At 41.7% G+C, this 27,407-nt stretch overlaps 1 protein-coding gene across 2 annotated transcripts in view; it reads right to left on the reverse strand.

Annotated features, from left to right (window-relative positions):
- Nucleotides 1–27,407, reverse strand: part of cdh4 (cadherin 4, type 1, R-cadherin (retinal)) — a 188,716-nt gene that overhangs the window by 14,510 nt on the left and 146,799 nt on the right. For both annotated transcript variants that reach the window (XM_044170949.1, XM_044170958.1), the window contains exons 7-11: nucleotides 25,203–25,347; nucleotides 14,846–15,018; nucleotides 7,099–7,236; nucleotides 983–1,168; nucleotides 420–673 (exon numbers count right to left, since the gene is read on the reverse strand). In XM_044170949.1, the coding sequence (XP_044026884.1) occupies nucleotides 420–673; nucleotides 983–1,168; nucleotides 7,099–7,236; nucleotides 14,846–15,018; nucleotides 25,203–25,347 (896 nt within the window). The remainder of the gene's footprint in view (nucleotides 1–419; nucleotides 674–982; nucleotides 1,169–7,098; nucleotides 7,237–14,845; nucleotides 15,019–25,202; nucleotides 25,348–27,407) is intronic.

Consider the following 27,407-nt stretch of genomic DNA (forward strand, 5'->3'; position numbering starts at 1 on the left):
TAATTACTCAGTGCAAGCTACCAAACAGCAGCAAACGGCAGACAGATAAAGTTAGCGACTAGCTGGTGAACATAGTGGAGCTAAAGACCCAGAATTTTCTTTCAGGAGTTAGTGGAGACCAAAACAGCGCTACAAGGAGAGTGAATATTATTTTTGCCAGGTGGCCAGAAACACAACTCAAAAAGAATGCTGATGCTGCTCCGTGTCTGCTGGAAGTGTAAATAAGCACTTGTTGCTAACACCATATCACAGCTTGATTTTGCTCCCACCAGTTGGCCAAATATAAATTAAAAGATAATAAAAAATAATTTTTAATGAATAATCTTAGCATTTCAGGTGGTCAAAATATGCTGATCAGGATGACCAAAGTGTACTTATGTTACTGATGACTTTCCATATTATGATGTTGTTTAAATTACCTGACAATCTGGTGGATAAAGTGGTCAGGGTCCTGTGCAGCGAACACGGTAAGAGTGGTCCCTGCTGGCACACCCTCCTCAAAGCGGATTGTCTTGGGGTTGACAGGGAAGACGGGAGGCTCGTTCACATCCTGAACTGAAATGGTGACTCCCGCTGTGGACTGAAGCGAGGACTGGATGCCGCTAGCCAGGTGGGCCTGGTTGGACACCACCACGGTCAGCATGAAGGCGCGATTCATCTCAAAATCCACCGGCTAGAGAAGAACCGATAGGGTGGGAGTGAGGAGAGAGAGATACAGAACGATGAGAGATGGAAGGAAAATTAGTGTAAGATTGCAAGATTGGTTCTAACTGTGTTCCAATTTGAGAAATGACATAATTCTGTGAAAACAATGTGAGACCAAAGTACTCAGTCATCAACATCTGGCACTTCAGAGCAGGAGGAAACATACAAGATGCAGTGTTGAATAATAATGGAGAACTGTTCACTTTCATTTTGAAAGTGCTAAAAATCAAACATCAGGATGTGTGTAGCGAAGCCAGATGTACAGCTTCATTTTTACCTTGACCACTGTCAGCATGCCCTCATTGGTGATGGGGTTGGTGCGGATGGTGAAGTGTCCAGAGGGGTCTCCGCTGACGATGCGGTAGACGGCGTTCCAGTTGGGACTGTGGGGCTGATCCCTGTCTACCACAGTCAGGTTGGTCACCACCACATTCACCTTGTTCTCTGGCACCTCCCCTGAAAACTGCAGAGCAGAAGGGAGGGAGGAAGTGAAGAAGAGAGAGGGGGTTATCATTAGTGATGTTGTTCCAGCAGTCGGCTAATGCACGTTAATAAGTTGATTTATTGAGATTTTAAACACTTGCTTGTGCCACCATCAATCTTTTAGCATTTTCCATAATTGTTATTATGAAAACAAACTGCTTTTAGGGTCATGCCAATAATGCTCATTACATTGAAACATGAATTGAAAGTGGTAGTAAAATAAAAGGGGAGAAATTAGAAAGATGGGAGAGGAAAAAAATGGCAAGAGACGTATTTGTTTAAATGTGGATAATAGAGAATCATATCTTCCATTATGTTAATGCTGTCCCTTATTCCATGCCATGTCTGCTCATATGAAACTCTTTATTTGAACTAATGGATTTGTTCAATTAAGTGTTTACCCATTTAATTTAGATTCTGTGCATTCACCAAATCTAGATCTTAATAAGCAATTAGATAAGTGCTGTAATTAAGGCAGCGGTAGGAATAATCTTTGGCTAATGATCTTCATTATATTGCAATCTGAAACAACTCCCCTCTGAACTAACTCACGAGGAAACTTGGTGACAGCTGCAGAGCCTGAAGAAGAATTTACAGTGCAATGGGATACATGTCCTTCTCTATAGGGATTTATCTGGCTACAGAGGGATGGGCACTCAAAGGTAGACACACACACACATCCACACTAAAAGCTCTCAGTGTCAGACGATAATCCCTGTTTCCTCTTGTGAAGCGTTAACTTGTTTGTGGTGTGTATCTGCCAGCTGCTGTTCACTTTAATGGCTTCATCATCGTGGGATTGAAGCACTGTCCAAACTGCCCGATTCGTCTCTTCCTCTTCTTTCCCTCCCTCCCTCCCTCCTTGCCTCCTCTTCTCCTATCCCCTGCAGTACGACCAGGCTGATAAGCACAGAACAAATTAAATATGCACTTTCAGTCTCTGGTGTGTAGACTCCTCCAGTTCATTTTCACCCCGAGCTTTAGCACAAACACCACCACAAACCTTCCAAGCTTGTTGTGCCGCGCTGTCAGACGGCCAAATGGAATATGCTCTCTCAGAGGCATACACAATGGTGCTGGGAGGACGCTTCCAAAATGGCCACTCTCTCTAAAATGCAATGTGGACCCATTGATAAGCCACTAGAGACACAGACTTCGAGTTTCTGAAGGATTTTGTAGTTACAAAGAAGGGGGAAAAAGGAGCGAGGCAAATAAGATTCAATTGTAGGTAATTGTCCAACGGGTCCTCAGTCTACTTTGCCAGTGAATATAAAATTTAAATGAGACAAAAATAAAAAGAATCATTAAACTTTAATTTGAGTTGTTGCAAAAGGTTTTGTCAGTTTTACAGATTCTGGCTTTATAGGGCTTTATATACAAACTTTATGTGCTTTGCCTATTTAAACATTCAACAAAGAGAACTTTATTAGAGGAAAATCTTTGGAGCTTGTTCAGCAACATTAGGTGAAGACACATTTTCTGAAGGCCTGCAAAGAGGATGAACAGGGTCAAAACAAAACCCCCATGAACAAAGATTTTATGTTGAAAATGAACAGTTAATTCAATTTCTTAAACAAAATGTTTTTGTCGCCAAACTTTGACTATTTTAGCTTTAAAGTAAGAATGTGTAACAGCGGCTGCTGTGGCCACAAAGTACAGTAAAGGGATGCTGAATGCTAAAACATATAGAGGTGGAAATCATGAATCACTTTGCTGATTCGAATTGTGTCGTTCAGTTCAATTTAAAGATTCATAGTCACTTACTATGTAGTTTGTTCCCTTTTTTCAAAAGCTAAGGCGATTGCATCAACGTTTAAATGCCTTTCAGAATGTACAACAGTGAGTGAATGCATCACCGTTCATACAGCCGAGACATTCATCACTGCTTCTGACTGACTTCAGTTTAGTTGTACATTCAGTCTCTTGCTAATTCAAGCTAATACGTTCAGTTCAGTCCAAAACTAGGCCTATACAAGCACTGTTTATAAGGTTAATGGCTCAGCAGCCTATTATTTGCAACAATAATCACATTATGATTGTTTCTGTGGTTTTCATGGCCTTTTAATAAACTTTTAACAAGGAAGTAACGTATTGTGTATAATGGCTACTATTCCATCATTGACTATAGTGATTCAGTGTAGTTCACTTTCATGATTTGGCCACACATGTACTGGATACCTCTAAAAACATAGCATAACAGTAGCACAAGTAGAGAAGAGTCATAAAGTTAGTGACCTGACTCATTAATGTCAGTTACAGTTCGTTATGGTCAGTGCCTGTCTTCGACTGTCAGTGAGCAAACCAAACAGCCAATCAAAGGTCATCAGTATTCAAAGTGACCAATCAAAGGAGCGGAGACCAGCCACTGTGTATTGGATCCCCGCCTCCAAAGTCTCAAAAGTCAACTTGACGAGCGGGCAAGTGAGCAGTTGCGAGCACGTAGGGGGGTCAAGCTCGTGCTCGCCACAGCCCCGTCCTTGCAGTACCGCATTTGTGCACACGGAAAGGAAATGCTCCCTCACAAGGATGCTTTTCAGCTCACGGATATTGTTCCGTGCGCTCGTATCATGTGTACGCACCTGGTTTTTATGTGCGCAGGTTTTGAGACTAATTAAACGCCATATCTATCTATCTATCTATCTATCTATCTATCTATCTATCTATCTATCTATCTATCTATCTATCTATCTATCTATCTATCTATCTATCTATCTATCTATCTATCTATCTATCTATCTATCTATCTATCTATCTATCTATCTATCTATCTAAGTTTGCTAACATTAGCTAACATTAGCCGCCATAAGTTACTGGTCATACAAGACCAAGTAAGACTGTGTCTGCAAAACTCCTGAGTGGATTGAATTGAGAAAGGGCGTGTTTTATTGCTTATGAATTCAGTTTTTCATTTGTAAAAGAATGAATTGGCTATTTCTTCTAGTAAGACGGTATATTTCTTCTAGTCTAATTTAAAGAACAGGCAGACAAAAATACATGAGCAGGGGGTGAGGTAGGGGCACTTTAGGCCAACAGTTGTTGACCCTGGGGAGAAAATTACTTTTTTTACAACTTCACCATTCAAAGCATAAGCACCATCGACTTTATGTCAGTCTTTTATGAATTATTTTATGAACCTCCGACATATCAATAGATCACATATGTATGAAGGTCAGCACCAAACAAAAACCAGTTATTAGAGGGTCATTTATGCCTGACAACTTCTAATTATTGCTTTTCATGTTTTTAACTGTCTATTGACATGACTAGCCTTCAAACGTTTGAGCTGCAGTCCAGCCAGGAGAAATTAGTGGGGCTACAGTGCTGTACAGACACCAAATCATTTTAGAAAATAATATCAGCATCAAGGTGCAATGCCCAGCAGGGGAAATCTACTACCTTCTTACTGAAAACTGACTCTGCAAATGAAAATGTTCCATTTTAGACGGCAAAGCTACGCTCAAACAAGACTAAATGAGCTCTTCCTTTTCTTCATGGGGTGTTGAAAACAACACCAAATGGTAATGACATCATTATGTAGGAATAAATGTACCACAACAGACTCCTACTAATATCAGACTGACATCAGTCCACTTAAGACAGCTGTAATGTCTTCACTATGGTGTAATAAAGATATAGCTACAGGCAACAGGCGTCTACCCTCACTCTCATTTTTCATGATATACAGACATATCAGGCTGCTTTTTCTAGCAGTCTGCACTTTTTGAACAGAGGAAAGTGGTGAATGGTAATAATCTTTGTCTCTCCAGTTCTTTCAGGTATTTAGAAGCTGCAGCTCTACAGGTGAATCACAAACAGCACTCAGCACTCATTCAGATCTGTAAGCCTGGGTGTCTCGGAGTTCACCCCACAAGTCTCCCAAGCAACTCTCCTGCTCGTCATCATAGCCTGGTGATTGACAAACCACTGAGTACACTTTAGCACAGGTGGGATACACTTGATTAGATAGTTTGATTAGATAGATTAGAAGTACCCTTGTCTTTTTGTTATCACATAATGCCGAACATAGCAGTAACATGGCGCGTTCAGGCCCATGTGGTGATATGAATGAAACACTTGGATTTTTTTCAAATTAGATGCTATATATCAGTTGGTTTACGCCCCCGCAAGCAATTTCACTTAATTAGTGTGCTTATGTTTTCTCTATGCCTCCCCTAGAGAGCAATGAATTCTTCTCGCATCTGTCATGCACAAATAATTACTGAACTGCTCCAAGTGTAGTTGCTTTTATGGGAAGCAAAACAAAAAGTAGAGATTGACAAAGCAGTGGAAATGGCGTCTGGTGGAGAACAATTGCCGTGGATGTTTCATGTGATTGCTGTTTGGGTCTAAGTGAAGGACAAGCATTTATCACAGTGTGTGTGAGCATACATGTATGTGCATGTCTCATCAGCGTGTACTGGATATGTCAAGGACAATTTACATGTGTTTTTGTGCGTCTATTGAAGCGCAGCATGTCCATTTTCTGACTCTGGTCCAGAGTTCCTCCCCAGTGAAGAGCGGTGATGGAGCCAGCACCACAGACGGGGACAGAGCAGTTCTGAGCGGAGCGGCAGCCTTTCTCGGTGAGCTCTACCCCTGACAGCTGGGGAGCTCTTATCTGAGCATGCGGCTGGAACTGTACTGGCATGCACGCTGCCGACGGCCCCGCCGAGGAGACAGGGATCACAGTGTGTGACGCTGACACACTGCTCGCTCTGCCTCTGAGCTCGGCTGCAGACAGCATCTGTCTCTCTCTGGAATCTCAGAAATCCAAGCGCTCACATAAAGAGCAGCTACAATCCTGTAGGTCTGTCAGGCTGCGGTCAGCATTTGATTCTGTTCTATGACCAGGCTGAGAATAGAGAATCCGAGCTATATATGGGGAAAGATGCAGAGGCGTGCGTGCATACATACATGCACAGCATTCACACTCAGCATGAAAGAGCTTCGGCTTTCAGTTGCTGTTTCCTCATCAATGACCTTTCATATAGTAACCCTCACTCTCAAAAACAAACAACTCCCTTCCTAACCACCCACACTGCCATAGTGAAGTGGGCCAGCTGTAGCATGGCTTCCTGTCAGACCAATGTGGAGGTATCAGGGACCAGGGCCAGAAGCCTGTAGACAAACGGTGGCCGCTAGAGGCCCCGCTGGCAGGGAAAACACAGAGCGGAAGGGAGGGAGGAGTACACCTCCCATCACCAAAACTTATCTCGATCTCACTTTCAGTCACAGTACCTTTTTCTGTCTCTCCATATGTTGTTTGCACAGTGTTTCTTTATCTGTCACTGTGTTGTTTTACATTCTTTATATATCTGTCCATATTTCAGTTGAACTACCATTGCATGATTGTTGTCTTTGACAGGAACCAGATAATGTATTTTCTTATAATATCAGAGAGCAGCCTTTCACTTGGAGAAAGACCTATTACAGGCCTAAGAATAATATACCCTGATACAGCTGATTCTGATTTTGCTAATGGGACAGTGGGGTAGCACAGCGACTAATTGCTAAAAACACGAGGTCAAGCCCGGAGGTGAAACTGCGGCCCAAAAAGCATTTTCCCCATAGTCCACCATTATAAAAGAGATGTCTGGCAAACTGTTGACAGGACACCTTGAATTACAAATATGGTCAATAATGACTCTTGCTATTATGAATTTTTGATGCATGCAGGTTTTAAATTTGTAAAACTTTCCTCGAGCCGAGAAAAGCGGTTTAAAAATATGTGACATCATCACAATGTTAAAAAAAGTTAAAAGTTAAAAAGTTAAAAGACCCTCTCCTGCTCTCCCAAAAAGTAAATCTACCCTCCCTTCAGCAAAAGGAAAAAGTACATAACCCTCCCCCTTTTTTGACCCCACCCCTCCTTTTAGTAATAAAATATTGAAGGGAAAGTTTTGGACTCACCGTTCTGACTGTCAGTTCTGGGGGATTGTCATTGATGTCGGTAATGCTGATTAGGGCTGTGGCTGTGTTGGACAAGCCAAAATTCAAGTTTCCCTCCATGTCAGTGGCCTGGACAATAATGGTATACTGAGACACTTTCTGTAAAAAAGAAGCAGAAAAAGAGAAAACATACTTAGGGAATGGTATATCAAATGCTGCAACAAACCCGGACAGAGGACTCAGTCAACAAATATTTTTGCCATGTGACATAAGAATGAATAAATAAGTGAATGCATGAATGAAAATCCCCCAAACTAACATACACATCTTCTCTTCTTTCGCAGCTACCCACTCACTGAAACAACAAAACAACTGGAGTTTGTTAGAACACCTTATTTGCTCAGTAAAGTAAACAGCACACACACATGAACAGGCATACACAAAGAAGCAGGGAGGGAGCAATGTGTTGGTAAAAGGCCCATCCATTATTGCCTAAAAGTCTTGGCTTTCCGCTGTGGGAACAGACCTGGATCATCACTCATTTTAATGGAGGCTCCGCCAGTTTAAGATGTGCCACAGTGCTGCAGATAATACCAGGATGTGGACATCCAGTCCAGTTACAATGGGGGGGGGGGGTTGCCCCAGAGTGTACTGCAGCAAACACTGCAATATAACAGTGCCATGATAAGAAACACCAAAAAACTAAGAGGCAGAAAGTCAGTGCATCCACATTGGGGCATTGTGGCACTGTACATGGTGCTGAAAGTTCAGTCTGTCCCCAGACACGCCACTGGAAAGACGACTCTGTGTGTGTTTGTGTGTTTCAGTATAAGCCTATCTGCTTTGTGGTCTCTTTCTCTTATTAATCCATTTGGCTCAAACCTCCATTGTGCCAGAGCAAAGTCAGGGAGCAAAAGAGAATGAATTTCAAGGACAGGCCTGTGTTCGGTGCACAAGGCCTACTGCTTTGTTAAGCATCCACAACGCGTCCTATCAATAGTCGAATGTTGGTTTTTTTGCTAGGCTAGTTTTTGCTGCAATTATTCCGGGGTCGTGCTTTCTAACTTGACAGCCAGTGGCACTGATGTCAGGGACGGCCTGGAGGAACAAGACAAACGCGGGCAGAGGTCTTGTAGATGTAGATGGGGGAGTTATTGCTTCCTGCTTAGGTGGCTTCTTCTTTGCTTTTTTATGTCTTTGAGTTGTGTTTTTTTTTTCTTAGCTTTTTTTCCCCTATTTTTTTGTTCTTTTCTCTTTGTTAACTCCCATTCTGTGCTTCTTTTGATCTCTTGCTATCTTTCTCATCACATCTTGGTTGCTCAGTGTTCTCCGCCTGTCTGTTCCCTATCTGTCTATCTCTCTGTCTGTCTTTCTGCCAGTCTCTGTGTATCTCTATATCTCCTTTCTCCCTCCTACACTTTTTTCAGTCGTGAAGGATGCAGTTGATTGTTTGATTGGTCAAACCACTGCGGGCAGTTAAAACACCCAGCTGGAGTCATTTAGTATCACTCCATGTCATTATGAAGTGCGCAGACATGTAAATCTGCACCAAACAACCCTATTAATGAAAATTCAATACTGGCTGCCCTTTATTTGACTCATAATGAAATATCAATACCATCTCCCCTCATAGAACGCTTCAGTAAATAGAGCCTCCAATGAATGTGTCTCTCTGCAGTCTCATTTAGATCCCGTCACATACATCAATCTAGAAATAGAACCAGATGGCTGCAGGAAGCTAATAGACTCGAGCTTTGATGGACGCCTGTTTCGTTGGTCAGGTGAAGAGAAATGACTGGAGCTGAGCCAGCAGGTGGAGCTGTCACACAGTGGGAGGTGTGGCTGATGCATCCTATCTTGCATGGTTATATCACTCATCTGAGGGTAGTTGTGAGTTTATGGCCCTTCTAGGGCACACATACATATCTGCTAATGCTCCAGTGAGTGGGAACAGGTGGGACACTCAGACTCTTACACCGGGTATGCACGTGCATGTGCACACCAAGCACACACACACACACACACCAAGCACACACACACACACACACACACACACACACAAAGCCAATCACACTCTGCTGTCCAAAAGTGGCTGCCCTAACAAGCTAGTAAAGGGCTCTCTATGAGTCCTATAGAAGTGCTGAACAGAAAATCTCTCTGTTAGATTAGAGTCCAGAGCTGGCAAGAAATACAGCTTCTTGTCTCACAACCAACTGCAACAGCCCAGACTCCCCCACAGGCCTTGAGCCTCATGGACTTAATCTGCGATAGCTGAAAGCCATCAGAGGCCACAGAAACACCTGTACAAAGAGCTCCGCCAACAAAAAAAAAGCAATCCTTTTTTTTTCACAGAGACCAAATTAGGTAGTTTACCATCTAGCAGACTGAAGAAAGAAATAGGAAAATGGCTTCAGGCTATCAATGTTAGCTTCTCAACAAGTCAAGCCAAGAAGCAGACAGGGCAGGTGGAAAAACCTGGCTGCTCATGATTTGTAAACAGACTTGTGTTCCAGTGAGACTGTGTCTTTGTTAGCAAGAGCAAAGTAGGGGAAATATGGTACAAACGATGTTGAACAAGAAAATGGAGACGAGTGGTTTTCTGGAAAAACACATACAGTGGTGAATTAATTATACCTGAGCTGAGTGTGCATTTTCACTTGGTAAAGGACCACTTAAAGTGGATAAAGAGAAAGAGGCCAGACGAGTGACAGACTTGCTGTTACTTTTGTCATTTGTGGACTAAGTTCCGGCCTGCCAGGCTCCGACTGGCCAAAGTCATTAGCTTGTCACTTACAATCTGTCTCAAATGGCCCAGTACTCGTGGCTAACTGTAGAGGCTGGCTCCCTTCCTTCCTTTGACTACACTGATGCTCTACCTCAGTGACCCTCAGTGTCAGTGATCCCCACTACAGTTTCAGTTTAGTTCAGCTGAGATCACTTCAATTAAATTTATTCGATTTGATTTCATGCTATTCGATTCCATTTCATTAGATTTTAATTCAGTTAAAATCAGTTCAATTTATTTCAGTTCAGTTACACATCCACACTGCCAATGAAAAACTGAGATAGATATCTATAGTTACAAGTGAAGTACCTGCAGTTGGGGGGTTCTGACAGTGAAATACAGTACATTTCTACATATATTTTCTATTTTCACATCTTTTCCCAGTTAGTACCAAAAATATGCAGAGAAGTCTGTTTTGTCTCCATCTTCATCATCCACTCCTCTCTTTATCCCTCGCAGGGATGTCTCTCAGGTTGGGTTGAGGACACAAACAGCTCAACACTGGTTTGAAGAGAACACAAACCAGCGGTGATTTATTGCAAGCAGCGCGCTGTTCTCTGAATCCCATTGTAGAGACAGTTACTCAGATACGTAGGAAAATCTGAGATATAAACTCAGAATCCACTTGATTAGATACGCCTCCACATTTACGCAAACAGCTCAGAGTCACATACTGGATAAATAAAAGCTGTGAGTCACATATGAATAAAGCTGCTAGAATAAAGCATGCAACACGACTGGGCATGAAGTTTAGTTAATCATCCAACTGAGCATTATCATACAATGGATGGGACATGAGTAAGTAAATATGACCATGATGAACATGCTGTTGTCAGACTTGCTGGCTCCAGCATGTCACGAACAGATAAGAGCAGCAATGCTAGATAGCAGTCGAATGATTCTTGTTCTGCAGCAGCAGATCATGTCAGGTCTTTCATCAAATAGCAAAAAGAGCGCATGTGGTCACCAAAATCTGGTCACAATAGACCAAAATACATGTGGATGGTTCTGAACATTTAGTTGATTCCAGACAATAAAACAATAACAACGGTCAGTGGGGAGCTATGATATACTGATATAATGTTGGAAATCTCTGTCCAGTAGTTACTGTAGGATGTACATAGGCAAAATATGAATATACAGTTTGCAGGAAATGCTGGCATTAATCACATGTAGAGGAAACATTGTTATAGATTACAGTACACTGCATGATTTGGCATTTTATGTCTTTTGCAAATACAATGCAAAATATGGTCATTTGGTATTTCCTCCAAATCATTGTCCCACAGGGCCCTTATGGGGTCTAACATTTGTGGATGTATTAGGTGAATTCTATTGTAAACAAATGAGATTAAGCAATAGGCTGGTGTCAAAAAGTCTTACGGGTAAAGCAGGTAACCGATAGAACGGACGAAAGAATGGACTTGACTTTCAATATCTGTAAACATTTTGCTTTGTAGTGAATATTTATCCAAGAGCTGTTGAAAGGAGGCGAATACATTAGCAATATATGGATACTTAAATTAGTGAATACCTGACCTAGACCAAAATAGAAAATCATTATCTACAAGAGAGGGTGGAAAGAAAAGACATGGTTTGAAACAATGCAGGCTTTTCTGAATACAGGTCCAATTCTGTACTAGCTAGGTGCACATAATAAGGTGGATATTGAGTAAATATTTTCTTGATTGAATGTTGGCTAAAAGCAGTCAACATCCACCTACATGCATCAATATTCTTCATTCAGCAACCCGCTCACAATCCTCTGATGGCTTGGCTGTCTGGTTCCTGGAGCTTGGGTGCTAGGCGGCAAGTTAACAAAAGTCAGCGTCTCTGAGACAATAACGCCCCAGACCCATTTAGAACGTCTGCACTCAGCCTGTATCCCTGCAGATCCTAATGGAGCCAGGCTGTGGGCACTCATGTCCTTCAGGCAGTCCAGGCAATGTCTTAATCGACGGCAAGACAATCCAACATTGAGCTGGCATCAGCCTGGCGGACAGCCTGGCACCGGGCCACACCCCACCATGCCACGCCAGACCGTTCCAATCCAGGACTCATGGGCGATTGAGACAGCCTGGGGTAATGAAAGACAACAGCTCTGCCTGCCAGTGGAACCGGAGCCATGGAAAGAGGGCACAAAGGGAGAACATCCACACCAGCTGTGGCACCCTGACATCTCCCACTCTGCTACCTGCTGCACTAGAGTTGTACTTCATTAGAAATGGATTTCTTCCATAGTAGACTGACAGACAAATCTATTTTTAGTACCACATATATAGAAATAAACATACGCAGCTGTTTAACTGTTTAAACCCTTACCTAAACCTTCGACTACTGCAATCTTATTTCTAATCTTAATTCTGTTCCCTAACCACTTAAATGCAGTTCATCAGAAATACAAAACATATATCCACACCCACATACATACAGCCATGTTATACTCAAAATTTAGGATGAATAGAGTCATGGAAACGGTGTAGCCCAGCTTGTCAGCCTGTAGGCAGGAGCACGTGGACACATGTGAGGTCAGGGCAGGAGAGGGGTTGCAGGCGGTGAGTGAGGGAGAATAATTGGTATTCAGCGGTGTCAGAGGTAAGTGATACCAGGCTAACCTCCATGTACCCCCTGGTCTCCTCAACACGAGAGAACCTGCTTCACCCCTTAATTAGCACATGAATATTCTAATTAGACACCAGCATGGTGGATAAGGATTAGCTAAAGTGGGAGAGAAAGCGATGGAAGTGGAGACAGAGAATATAAAGTATGTGCTGTAATGGTGCAAGGGTATTCAGCGTCAATACAGCGAGTATGCATATTTTGCTGCATATGTTTTTGTATAGCAGCATGTGTATACACCACTCGGGTTGCGTGGATCCAGTTTGACACACTGGATCTTATTCATCATATTTGCTGCTACTCTCTCACTCTGTGTGAGCTTTGCTGCATCTAAACAACAAACACAACTGCATGGGAGTGTGTATGCGAACACGTGCCCATGTGTCTGAAAGTGTTTGTGTTTGTGTTGATGACCTTGACAGCAGGTGGGTGAACTCCCAGGTGTGTCCCAGTTTTAGTGGGAGGATCAGAGGCAGGTGGGACTGAGCCTGGCTTGATGTGTCCAGATTAATGAGCTTTCCCTCACTCACATCAGCTGCTACTGCTGCCGCCTGGGCCAAGCTGGAAACAGGGACACAGAGCTGGCTCGCATTCACTAGACTCATTTATTATGTCCCACAAATGTATCACACTATCATGGCATGCCAGCTCCGAATAAAATTTGGATAAGGAACGAGCATTGATGTATTGTATTCTTCTGTTATCAAGACCTGGTTTTGTTCTTGAGATTTTAACCGTAATTATTCTCCAAATACGCTCGCCTTACTGTTGGTAAAATCCTGTTTAAATTTCCAAAGTGTTGCCTGGCCAGGTTTAGTGCCGAGAGGGACCAGCGGGACTTCTCAGAATATAAACATTATGAGACACACTCAACGGTGCTTTAATGTTGGTAGTAAAATCAGCCAACTAAGTTATGAGGTTGAGCTTATCCTCATAATGGCGGCATATGAATTTGTACGTTTCCCTGATTTTGGCCAGTTGTATTTTTCTTAATCTTGCACCACAGAGAGATAAGGGAAGGTTTGTGTGTGTGTGTGTGTGTGTGTGTATGTGTGTGAGAAAAAGGCTGCAGGATGAACAATCTCCCATGAAACACTACTGCCCACAGTCACCTGATGCAGCTTGAGATAAACAAAAGTCGGCCCTGTGTGACCTCCCTCATTAGTAGAATAAGATGGAAGATGGAGCAGGGACAATGTGTGTTGGTGGTGGTGGTGGTGTGTGGGTTGGCAAACAACCACAGCAAGCAACTGACGCACACACCAGCAGTGGATGAGACAAAAGAAAACAATGAAGATAAAGCTTCAGTGACCTCGTCAGCAGACAGGGGCATGATTTGAGTGGCCATTATATCTGCCCTGCTCTGCGCACTGAGAAAAACATTAAATATCATTACATTACATTTATTTAGTTTATATCAACCTGTCATTTATATTTATACACAATAACAAAACAGGCAAATGACAGGAATGAATGAATTAATATTGTGCTTGGTTTTATTTTAGTCGACATTTTTGAAAGGGCGAATGCTGCTGAAAGTTTAGTTACATTCAGGGATCAAATTGGGATTTGTGAGGCAGGGAGCCCTAGAATTTGCAGGTTGAGATATTTATTTGGTTATTTCATAGCATAGAAAAAATGTACACTATATACAGAGAAGGCATATATTTTGTTGTAGCAAGCTGATGGTAATAAATAAATAAATTTAATGACCAGTGAAATTTTAACTTTTAATAGTTTTGGTTGAAAGTTAAATTATTTGACAAATATTAAAGGAATTTACGGATTTATTTTGGGAATTGTAATAAACTTACAATTAGATATTTTTGGGTAAAATGATGACCAAAATGGACAGACCAGATAAAGACATTAATACCAACGTTAGGTTCAGACTTAGAAAGCATCTATTATGGTAACTGTCCTGTATTGCGGCTACACAGCTGTGTTCTGTGAGTGTGTGTGTGTGCATGATGTGGGGTTTTGTCTCTGCAGAAAGGCCATGTGAAATAATGAATGACTGAATGGAATGGCTGGTTTGTTTTGAAGTTCCTTATTGAGTGTGTGGGACATGGAGGAGCAAGTTGGCAGCTGGTTAGTCAGAATGGGCATCCTGGTGGCTGGGTGGTTAAAGAAATAGTTAAAGAAAAAGTTTGCTTAGCTTAGCTTAAGGACAGGAAACGGGGGAAACAGCTAGCCTTCCTCTTTCCAAATCTTTGTTGCATAGGCTTTCTCTCTCCCCTCATTTCGTGTCTGTCTCTATACTGTCAACCGTCCATTTTAAGGCTGGATGGACACAAATGAGACACAGAATGATGATGAAATGATGAGGGCAACAGGGACACAATGCATATAGCTGATACTGACCTCTCTGTCCAGGCCGGCTGCCACTGTAACTATGTCTCCAGTCTCGCTGTTGATGGTGAACATGTTGGGGATGGGGCTGTGGGGTGTCTGTGAGAGGATGCGGTAGCGCACCATGCCGTTAGCTGTGGTGGAGTCATCTGAGTCGGTGGCTGTCACCTGCATCACAGACGAGCCTGTGGAGAGAATGTTAGTTAGCTAGGGAGACTCAGAGCGAGGTAGAATAATCGGAAAAGTAGATGACGTACATCAGTGCACACAGCACTAGAGGAGGTCAAGCAAGACAGAAAAACAAGCAGGCGACATTCATTAAAATACAAAGATGTGCTTTTCAAGGTTTTTTGCACACATACATTTTGAAAATACATATGGCATAGTGAAGGTTTCTTGTAAGCCCATTACTGTTAATGAATTTGTAGAAAATATCAAAGAGAGGAAAGGGGGCTTAGAAGACAACAAACCCTGTTCTAAAAAAGAAACAAGTCAATCAGACTTTGCAAATTGCTGTGACATTCTCTGTTCTTTGGCAAGAAACTTTCAGAGTGAGCGCTATTACAGAGCAGAGAACAAAAACAAACAAATCTGTTAAATAAGCCCCTATTTTAAGCTGCGCTGTTTTGTCCTCTGTATATAGCAAGCTAGTGGGGCAAAGTTTCCACCTCTGCAGAGTCCATTTAGTAATGAGCAGCACTGATTCTTCTGCCATTTCCACCATCCATTATTTCAGCCTTCAGCGGCACCGTGGCTGCCCTTAATGCTCCGATGCTCTCTCCCTATTTGTCTTAGAATCATGGATAAACACTGCCATTTAAGGCAGACAGCACAGAGGTGGTGAGGCGGAGGGAGTGTGTGTGTGTGTGTGTGTGCGTGTGTGTGTGTGTGTGTGTGTGAGTAAAAAGTGTATGCATGTCTAGGTATAGTTACAGGTACACGTGTGCATCTGTATGCATATGTGTGTGTTCGTCCTCGCAGCACGTATCAGGGTGAAATGCCCTGTGTCACTGCATCTTTCCCGAGCAGAATTATTGATTTGCACGAGTTTGTCAGCTGGGCTCACGAATGCGACCAGGCAATTAGGAGCACTTTGTGCTGGAAAGAGGAGAGATCACCTCGCCTCTCTCACAGGGTTCTGTGAAAATGTCACTTTCCATCAGGCAGCCATTTACAGGCTGCTCCTGCTGCCGAGAGAAAAAGACTGTCAGCACGCAGGAGGGGGACAGCAGAGAGAATAGATGGCTGAAGCACTAGCATGCTTGAATTAGAAGACAGTGTAAGTAGAGAAAAATCTAAAAAGGAGGGAGACAAGGACATAGGAGTTGAAATATGAAAAATATACAGGAAAACAGAGAAAGGGACAAGTGGTCATTATAAAGCCTATACATTTTTTGTCTAAATTAATTGGAAACTTATAATTTGTATAAAATTTCTGATGGCTTTTAAAAAATATACCACTGTTTTCATGTTAGTGGGCATCAAAAAGCATCTCAGCAACTAATGCATTAGCACTCTGGTTAACTCAGTGGGCACTCTGGTGGGTGGTGGGTGCCATGCTGAGCAGGCACCCAACAACACCAAATACATAACACCAAAATGTTCAGTTATCACATCAAAAGCAATCAATATTAGTCAGCAAAAAACATCTTGTATGTTTTAGTGTACAGCAGAAGCAAGAAAGTCAAGCTTTGCTTCACCACCTTCAAATCATAAATGTAAACGTCTCAGCCAAGCAGGAGAGCTGCTGGACTCGTGTCTCCATTCCCATTATTAGGTCTAGATGGCACCATCATTCCTGTGACAGCCTGTATGGACAGGATAATTGTAGCCATGAATTCTATTTCAAACGTCATTAAGTTTCAAAGCAAGATTTGTCACTTTGTCCAGCAAGGAAAAGAAAAAAGTCCAAAAGACAGGAAGAAGAAAAAAAAACAAAACAATTACTGCTATTCCACTGAGAACAGTGTCAATATATAATCAACCATTCCAGTCCCGCAGGGACGGAGAGGACGTGATGTTGAATCATATGTCAGTGCTGCTGCCTTTCACTTCAGTGAGGAGGATTCAGTGATATCATGATGGTGCGCTTTTAGATCCAAAGACGGGTGGCCATGCCTGAAAGGGTTAATCCCTAGGCCTGTTTAATTCCTCTTTAATTTGAACACTAATTCCCAATAATAATTGCTTTTCTGCCAAAATCACTAGAGCTGAAAATTTAACTGGTGGCAGGCGCACATAATGTTGGCCATTTTGCTCACGTGATTCGATATCACCGGTGAGGTCTATCTGCTGCCTAAACATTAGTAAGCCAGAGTCAACATCTGCCTCCCAATTAGAGGGTAGATGGAGAAAAAAGAGGAAGCTGCATCAAGACACACAGATAGAGCAGTAGAAGGGAACCAGACACACAGGCAAAGATAGGAAGAAGAGGAGGAAATTGGAAAGCAGAAAAAAGTGAAGACGAAAATAGAGGTGAGAGGGTTTATAAAGACCACTAAAAGCAAAAGTACAAGGGAAAGTCAGGGAGTGAGAGGGGATGGACGGTGTAAGAGGATAATAACTCTCATCAGTGGAGGAAGATAGAGGTTGAAAGAGTGACAGCGGTACAGTAGATAGAGAGTGAGAAGGAGAAGTAAAGGTTGAGAGGTAAGGGAAGAAACCTAGTGAATCTTGGGGGAAGTGATGAAGGAGACACACAGAGTTTACACAAGAGCCTCTAATGGAGCTCACTACTCTCTGAGGACACAACGACACAGTCAAACCATTCGAACTGTTCAAAAACAGCCGCTACGAATGAGATCAGAAACAGGCAGCATTCATAACTCGATGTAAAGGCCAGATCAAATGCACCTTTTACCTTGATCACTGTTACTGCATGTTAGCTATGCCTGTGGATCTCTACCTGCTGACTCCTATTCAGGAACAAAGGGGCTGAAGCCTGTGCCAGTGTGAAGGATAAACAGCTGAACCTGTGCAAGTCTGTCCACTCCACTCCAGTCTGTCACAGAAAGGCAATAGAGTAACTAAAGGGGAGGAGCTATTTTGGATGTCCAGGGTTCTGGTTGCAGTCAAAGTCCAGTTCATTTTCTGCATAGACAATGGTAACTGATTGGCAGTTTGAGCACCTCCAAAGCTTGGATGGGCCTAAAATGACTGTACAAAATATCAGCAGTTAGCATTTGTCTGGTTCTTTAAGGGGCGACTCAACTGATTTTACACGTGAAGATCAGTTTATTTGTGAAAACATTTGTGTAATGTCTTTTGTGCCTCTGGCGGAGCTTTGTTAAGATGATGTCATCAGGGTTATCAGGGCTTGGACTTGGAGTTCTAGCAATATGGGACTTGCAAGAAGTGTTTTTGGGGGCTTGATCCATTTTAGGGATTAAAGGTCAAGGTGTCTTGGCCTCTGCAGCACCGAATTTGACTATTCTTTATTAAATCTTTCTCTCGCAAGTCTCAAAACTGTTTGTAAATACAACATGAATTCATTGGAATACCTTTCTTAAAAAGTCAAAAGAAAAAATTCTGAAACTGAATAGGAGAGAAGTCTATTATGATTTCTTGCATCTGACTGGTTTATTCTTATATATCTTGGGTAAAGCTGGAATTATCGTGCTCCAAAGATACACGTAAACGTCTCTGTGGGTCTGTGCAGAGAAGGGTGTTATGGGTAAAAATATGACTTGTCAGAAACGCAACTGAAAACTGATGGCCATAAGCCTACACCTTCAATATTGTGAAATTATCCAGGAGAATCCCATGTTTCTATGATGAGGAACTTTGAGGACATTATAAAAAGAAACAGTCCTTTGCACTGAGGTGGCGGTGCTAACCACTGACGCTCTGTGTCAATATAAACTGTTCACGTGGCTCTGATGTGTTCTCTGGGTTGGCACTATGAAATACATGGACTAACAGTAAGGAGCACAGTGAGAAACACCTGCTCACAAAGTCTAGGTCCAATACGACTTGAAACATCATTGTGCTCTTCCACCTCTGCTCGCCTACATCTCTCCCCCCCTGTGCCGATCCCTAATTACCCCCCCCCCTTTCCCCAGGGAAGACGGAGAGAGAAAGTCTCTTAAATCTCTCTGCAACTGTTAGAAAACTCTTCAGCAGAGAGAAAGAGAGGAGTCAGCGAGAGACGCAGCCCCCACCCCCCACCCCACCACCAGGAGGGCAAATCGACTGTGAGAGAAGGCACTCAACTGCAGGTTTTGATCTTGCACTCTCATTTCCGAAGGCCTTTTTGAGTAAGACGGTCCATAAAAGGGAACAACTTGCTGTCAAGAGTCGAGGAGAAGGGGAAGGAAAGGAGAACGACAGAACAACACAGGGCAGATGTTCTGAGTACACTGCAGCCTCAGAACATAAGAGCTTTCTGAAGAAGTCACGCCATGTTGACAAATCTTTATCTGAGGCCACTAAACACAACACAAGGACTGTCTCATGTCACAGTCTTGATGGAAGAAATTCAGATAATTTTTGTGACCTTGCGACGGCAGAGGTTTTTCAGGTATTTTTTTCATTTTATGTGTGCGTGTTAGCCTGAGCTTATACAGTAGCTCTTGAGCCACAGGCCACAAGTGTTTTTTTATGATACTAAATGAGGAGGACTACCAAAATAACCTATTTGCACACATTTAACAGTTTTCCCGGGATAATCCTCCTAGTTTCACACTGAATTCCATTTATTCCTCATTAAAGAGCTGAATGTCATCAGATAGCTCATTTTGACATGTACAGTTGTTATGTTTGATTACCTGCACAAATTAAATTCTATTAGTCACAGGTTCATTTGGTGTGGAGCAGAAAGTGACAAATGAAGCCGTTTTAAACTGATCCTGGATCTGGATCGGATCTCTCCCTACGTAACATCTGGTGACCGTGATAAGGGCGGTTCCCCGTAGGTCTCCCTCTTTGATGGCTTTCGCGCAGCGCTAGATGTGAAGATGTGATGTAATGCTTCAGAGAACCTTTGATATCTGGGTATAGATACAGAACGTGATACTACTTCAGCCTTACACACATCCCCACTTTGCTTGGCATTTAGAAGAAAAATAGGGTCCAAGGATTTTTATTGAACAACCATATTGATAGTAAAGGCTTGTTGCTATTCCACACATTTCTAATAAATATCACAAACATTAGAAATTTGAAATGTTTCTATAGCTTATTCATTGTGCACACTGAAGATGAAGGGCATACTTTCCTTTGTGCACAGGTTTATTCAAACTTTCTCATTGGTGTGGTAGAAAAGTATGCAATGAAACTTTCTACTTTTCATGCATCATGGGTCACCTTTCTGCTGAGACACTGCCGATAAATATGCCTTTAATTAAGTTTCTGTTGGAATGATGGTACATGAGCACTGAATCTGGCTGCAAGTCATCAGTACATGAATTAAATATAACAAAAAATATTTTAAGTTTTGGATTAACTTGGACAGTTTCACACTTTTTCAGATAAAATTGTGGAATTAAATTGTTTAACCTTTTAAAGTTTAAAGAAATTACACTTAACACCAGTGGAATCTAACCACGCAGATAATTTCCTTTTTTTGCCAAGGTTTTTGAAATCTCCGCTGCTGAGACTTCTGTCACCATGCCCATACAAGTGAAGCGAATAAATTTAGTTCGTCTTGTCAGCACCAAGAGGTATAAGTAATAAAATCTGTTTTTAATTGCTTGTTGGCTTTTGTTTTTGGTAAAAATAACCTTTAAACACATGTTATGGCACAAGTCTCATGATACCCACAACCTACTCAACTACTACATTGCTTATTAGTCTGAAACTTCATACAAAGTGTGATATAACTGAAAGCTGTTGTCTTTTCTGTTTGTTTTTTTTTTACTATTGAGTTCTCTGTGTCCTGATGGGCACATGCAGTGAATGGCTACAATAATAGTTTTGGAAAACCCACAATGTGCCTGTAACTGTATTTTGTTGTGAATCATGTGGTAGTTGATATCAATATTCTTTGATGTTTCACCACCGTTTAAACCTGCTGTGGGCAGTGGGAGACAGACAATTGAGATGTTCCAGCAGCAGCGCTGGACACCCTGCCCCGAGCAGCACCTGTCAGCTGCAGTGCTGTGATATGTTTCCAGGATGGAAAGAGAGTGTGTCACCTGGAGTAAACACTCCATTTCAACAGTCATCTTTCGATTCCACAGAATGCAAATTCTGGATGCACACTGGGGCTCTCTGAAGCTCAGCGAAAGCGATTACTGCACTGCACTGATCTGGTGGCTCTTTTGATAATCACTTAAAATTTCAGACTTATGTGTGTTATGAAAGTTTAGTTTCAAGGATTCAGCGGAATAAATTTATATTATAAGAAGAAGCCAGGTGAAGTGCTGTACTGGGTCAGAATAGTGAATAAGTGTCAAAAAATAGGACAGCAGCCGAGGTGCTCTTCAGGATAGGCAGAAGCGAAGACGCAAGAATAGGTGAAAATCCAGAGAATCTGAGGCACTCCCAAGCCAAAAATAAGTATTATTTGTTCATGGGGCTGCCTCAGATTCCTCTCTATTTTAGTTCAGATAGTTATTTTATTGAATCTTAATATTTTGGCAGTTTGGTAAGGTTTTGGGATCCAATGTAGCAGAGTTTCATGTGAAGACAGGTGCATACAAAAGAGTTAAGTCAAAGTCAGACTTGATATTAATAATAAGTGCTGTTGGGATTCAGGTAGGGCAGGTTTGGTTAATAGCAAAATATCAAAGATATTTATGAATGTTAATAAAATTATTAATATTATCAAAATTATTAATATGGATGAATAATTACGGGCACCGCCCTGGGATCAGGGATCAGGGATCAATAACCAAACATGAAAAACAGTCTCAAAGGTTGCTGTCCACCTAAAAATGCTATTTAAAGTACTATATTACATTAATATTAGTGGACAGTGAAGGGTGAATCCGAGCACTGACCATCACTACCAGCTGTTATTGCAACACATACACAAAATAACCACAGACAACTGCGAGAGAATTTATTTAACCTTAGCACTAATCGATAATCAATAACTTCAGCCAACAACCACTATCATCTACTCTAAACACAATAAGCATACAACAATCAGCAAGCATGTAAGATGTGTGGAGTTGTGGATGTGTGTGGGGGGGGGAGACAATAGAGAGCGGGTGTGCGAGGAAGACGGTGGACTCAAACAAAGGGGAGAGCCAAAATGGAGGATACGCTCTAATTGTCCTTAAGATGGCGTGGGGCGTAGCTAGTTATGCTACCACGCTATCGGGGGCCGTTTGAGATGTGTGTGTAGGCGTGTATGTGTACGTATAAATGTGTGTGGGTTAGTGAAGAGGAGAGAGAAAGAAAAGCACACAGAGTAAAGCACAAGAGATCTCAAACGCTGTGGTAAAGCACAATAGCTGTCCCTTTATCACACAGGAACCAACTTTCATTCAACAGCTGTGTTACTTTGGTCTGATAAAGCACACAGTCCAGCGGTGTTTTACCGTTACACAATTCAACGTGCTAAGCACGAAAACACACAGCAGAAATGGGACACGGTGGCCTGTTGCTTTCTCTCGCATCTAAGTGTGAATTAACGGCTGGTCGAGATTTGGCGCTATTTTACTGTTTGGCCTTTATTTTCCATTATGTTGGTAAAGGCTTTACCTTTTCCAAGCAGGCCCCTGTCTTTGCTCTCCACACGTGGTGAGGCCCAACATCGCATACCTTAAATTTGGTCGCGTATCCCGTTCTCTATCTACAGTGCTGCTGGGTATAAAAACTGACTTGAGCAAAACTGTGCGGCACTTAACAGGAGGTCTAAACTGGGTCCATTATTAGTGAGTAAAATATTTAACTGGCAGAGTATATAATAAAGGCTTAAATAGGCCAGAAAAGTATAAAATGTCTCCATGAACCTACTGTACACTGAAGATGAATCACAGTCATTCCTGTTTTCTTTGACTAAACAGGCAATATGGCCAACACGGCGTTGCAGCCTATTTTCCTCATTAAAATTAATCAATTCAGAGACCAATGACTGAGCAAAGGAAGATAAAAAGCGCTCCACACACAATATGCTTTTTTGACACCAAACTCTCAACACCTGACATTATGTCCTCCACAAAGAAATGTTACACGGCAGTGATTGCTTAATGAAGAGCAGAGCAATTACATAACAGCAGAGTAACTGTACATAATGTTATGTATTTCTTGTTAATTGGTATCACAGATTGCATTCTGTTCAAAACAAAATTTAATTCAAAGACTTTTGTCGTTGCGTGCTCCCATTTTAAACTAAGCAGAGATTATCAGAGTGAAAAACGAAGAAAGTAGCTTCTGGACTGTCTGGTTGCCCTCGCTAATTAGGAGCTCTGTATATAGATCTACGCTCCACTGAGGAGTAACCAGTGTTCTCACACGCACACACACATGCACACACGCACAACATGCTCTCCTATATTGTTTACAAATCCCCCTGAGATTAAACTTTGCAACAGAACAATATCTGAACGCTTTGAAGACAAACATGGGTCCTCGGGGTCTGATTGTTAGAACAAGAGTTCTTCCAGTCATAGACATGAGAGCTACTTGCACATTCTGCTCTCATCTCTGGCTTCACACTGACCACAACTCTGTTCTCTGATTCTGAGGGAGGGTCTGCATCTCTTCATGCTCTGCAGAATCTGATAATGGTGCATCCAGCTAAGACACTGCAACACAAATGTCTCATGAACTTGCACTTGTCTGAACCAACCGAAATACTTCACACAGTCACAGCAAATTCACACCTCAAAATGTTGGTTGGCCATACAAGTCTTAAGTTTATTCAAGGACACTGTAAATACGATTTGAAACATTACAGTTTTTCTGAAGTGCCCTCTGAAGATGGAAAAGAAAAAAAGAGAGCATCAGATTGGTCAAACTGACTGAAGTAGAGTGACCCACAAAGAGTCAAATAGTTTAAAAAGTTAAAGTAAACAGGATCTTTAAGCAATAAGAGGCTGTGCATTACAGTCATTTTAAACATTTTCTTCTTGCAATTATTAGTAATTTAAAGCAACTTCAAATGGATTATTGCATTACTAATTTATAGAAGCCCCAAAAGTGGCAGTATAAGGGATGATTTTCCATGCATTAATTTAAATGGTTACATTACACAATTTAAATAGTTACAATTGTAAAATGATTACAGGTTTATAGGTATTTTCTGGTTTTCATTATGATTCTGAACAAAAAGTACAGTTTGAGCTCATATCGTCCTTCTAAAACAAAAGGCAACAGCACTTCCTGTTCCCTTCTTCTTTAGTCACAATGTGAGCTCTGTTGTTGAGCTTGTATGTTAGATAACCCTAAATCTGCTAGGTGCAAATGTGAAACTCTTCAATATAGGAAACTCGTCTATACAAACCCCACAACTATTTGTTAAAGCAGTGGTTCCCAACCTGGGGGTCGGGCCCTAAAAAAGGTCGCAAGATAAATCTGAGAGGTCACGAGATGACTAACAACAAAGGAAAGAAGAAAATGTACAGAAAAAGCCAAAACCAAAAACGTTGTGAACCACTGCACTAAGGCATTGTGATTATTTATTTGATCAAGTGTCCAACAATGGGGAATCAACTCAGGCTTTTTTCTTCTCTTTCACCTTTGTAAAAATGAAAAATTACAGGAACACAATCCAAGTATTGTGTGCATAGTTTGCTGTGTTTTTGCTTAGATGAATTAGCTTGATGATAGCTGTCAACAAAAGTAGGTCTTGTTAAAGAAAAGAATATGTTAATAATTTGGAATGATTTAATATTACTAATTTAGGAGGCTGCCATCTCCATTTATTTACGGATTAGCTAACAGTTGGTTTGTGGTTTATATCAAATCATCTAACCTGAAGAAGGGTATTTAGAGTTTGTACAGTGTCTTGTTACCAAAACTAAAACTCTCAGACCAATATAGTACATACAACAATATTATTTGTATATTATACCCTTAATAAAGGTGTTGACTTTGCAACTAAGCTGCTAACCAATTAACTAGACCTTCTACTGAAACAGATAGGTATAGCTTTGTATTTGCAAGCGATATGTTGTTCAGGTGTCATTTACTTTAATGAAAATCATGAATGTAATAGGAAGTTGAGTTTGCTGTGACAGTGGATGATTATGCACATGCAAACGAGAGTAACCAGTCCGCATTAAAGGGCCATACATACAAATCACAATTCATTTACTTCGTGCTAACCACTTTCCAAAGTAACCCAACGGTTTTTTAATTAGTTTTCCTCAAAGTTTCATCATTGCTTGGTGATGCAGTGCAGACTTTTCAAATGAACCTGCACTTACACCTGTATTACCATGCAGCTGTATCTAAGATTAGTAGATGTAACTCTTACCTGGTTTGGACCCTTCAGCCACAGAGCCGTTGTACACCTGGTTCTGAAACTCAGGTCTGTTGTCGTTCATGTCGATCACATAGATGTACAGATCGATTGGATTCTCCACTTGGTTACCATTCATGTCTACTGCATGGGCTCGCAGCTGTGAATATGCATAAATGCACACAAAGAAAGAAGGGATCATTAGCATTCAAAGCTGAATATGAGCTTGAATGAATATTCCAAATGTAGCTCAACTGACAACAGGCCGCTGGCTTGATTGATATAAAACTCTGCAGACTGTCTGGACTGGAACAAACTCAGCACACAGCACAACTTTGACTTTGTTAATTGGCAACTTCATTCAACTGGCAAATGTTCTGTTTCTTATCTGCCAACGGGGCATGAGTACCCTGTTGGTATCTTGGCACGGACCACAACAACACAGAAAGGGGCAAAAGTAGTGAAATGTTCCAGACACACAAACAACACCTATTTTGTTGTTAGCACAGCCAGAGGCCTAAAAAATATCAGAGAGGTGTTGCTGCTCATGCTGTGGCTTCTTTTTGTTCGGGGAGAATGTTTGGTTCAACAAAGCCAGCCATTTGGATGGATGTCCCTGACTGATGAGCTGTTCCTTGACAATTCACAGTGTGAGAATAGAGAGAGCAAAGAGGAAGAGAATGACTAAAGAAAGCGGCGCGTGGAAAAGGCGAATGAGATGGGAAGGAGAGGAGGAGAGTGACTGAGCCATGTGCAAGTAAATGAGAGATGAAAACACAAAGAGGCAGTGTGGGGGTGTGGGGCCTTGAACAGGGAGGACTGACAAAAGCAATCATCATCTACAGTAGGATGTCTTAATCTCCACCGGCGCTGTTACACACCCTCTACTCCCCACCAATCCCTGCTAATGATATCTAACATAACGCAAAGCTTTGTAATAGCCCTGGAACCAAACCAGCACTGTTCACTGTGACTTGCTCTCACTCAATTGCCTAGAAATTCAAATCATCTGTAGAAATGTTATTCAATCACAGCTTGGCTTGTTAAGCGGAGAAGGGCTCTCATTCTGGCTAAAACCGACACACTGGCAGCAAAATATTTTGTCTGCCACAACACAGTTGAGGAGGATCTGCCTGCCAGCCTATTTACAGAAAGTCGTGATGTATTGTGGGGTGACATGAAAGATTGAATGGCGGCACCTGCCTTCGCCGAAACACAACTAATCATGTCGGCTTTTGTGCCTGCCTGTCAAGGTAAGTATCAAAACATACCCAAACACGAGCCCGCTTGAGCATTCACACACGCACCCAAACACCAATTCAGACACGTTTCTGCATATTAACAAGCGCACAGATACACGCTGGGGGAGACACATATCCAATCAAAAGAGACCTCTTTAGCCACTTAATGATCCTCAAGATGCTAGTTTTCCATTGGCTGAAGCACAGCAAACAAACATGGAGAGGAGACCCAACAAACAAACAAGCCCAATCTGTTTTCTCAGCTGTGAACACTGCATGCTGAGGGATGTGTGACTGTGATATGTGTGACTGCCTCAGTGCATGTGTGTGTGTGTGAACGTGTGATAATGATTGTGCATTTTTGTCTTTGTGTTAAACTGTGTTTTTTTTGTGTATGTTTTGTCCTTTCTGCCTGTGGATTTGTGTTTGTATATTTCTGCATATTTTCTTATATTTTTATATGTGTATATATAGTATCTCTATATTTACATCTGTGTGTGTGTGTGTGTCATCCTGTGTGTGTCCACCGGAGTCTGTTTATGTGTGTCTGTGTTTGTGGGCTCAATGGAGGAATTGGAAATGTGATCTAAGGGCCTGGAGGAGTGTGTGTGCCGCGCAGACTACAAATGTATGTGTGTGAACTGACATCAATATTCTGCAGGGTAAGCTTTAGAATGACTGGACCAACCACAGAGTAGAAATACAATTTGTATTTGGCCCATTGGTCCCCTTACCCAATATATAGCCACACTTGCATGGTACTTCCAGAAATCCTTGACAATTATGTACCGTATGTGGCGCTTTTTTCTTTCTCTGCTAAAATTAGTAGCTATTGCTGCTTATGCCAACTACCTATCTATGTATTACTATGGACATTTACCAAACAAATTGCTGTTGGAAATCTATTACTTCTTGTGTGTCATCAAGGATCTTTTGGGCTTTTGCAACTAAAATATAGGATTATAATATAATAAAATAT

This window comes from Siniperca chuatsi, linkage group LG2, assembly GCF_020085105.1.
Source record: "Siniperca chuatsi isolate FFG_IHB_CAS linkage group LG2, ASM2008510v1, whole genome shotgun sequence".
NCBI lineage: Eukaryota > Metazoa > Chordata > Actinopteri > Centrarchiformes > Sinipercidae > Siniperca > Siniperca chuatsi.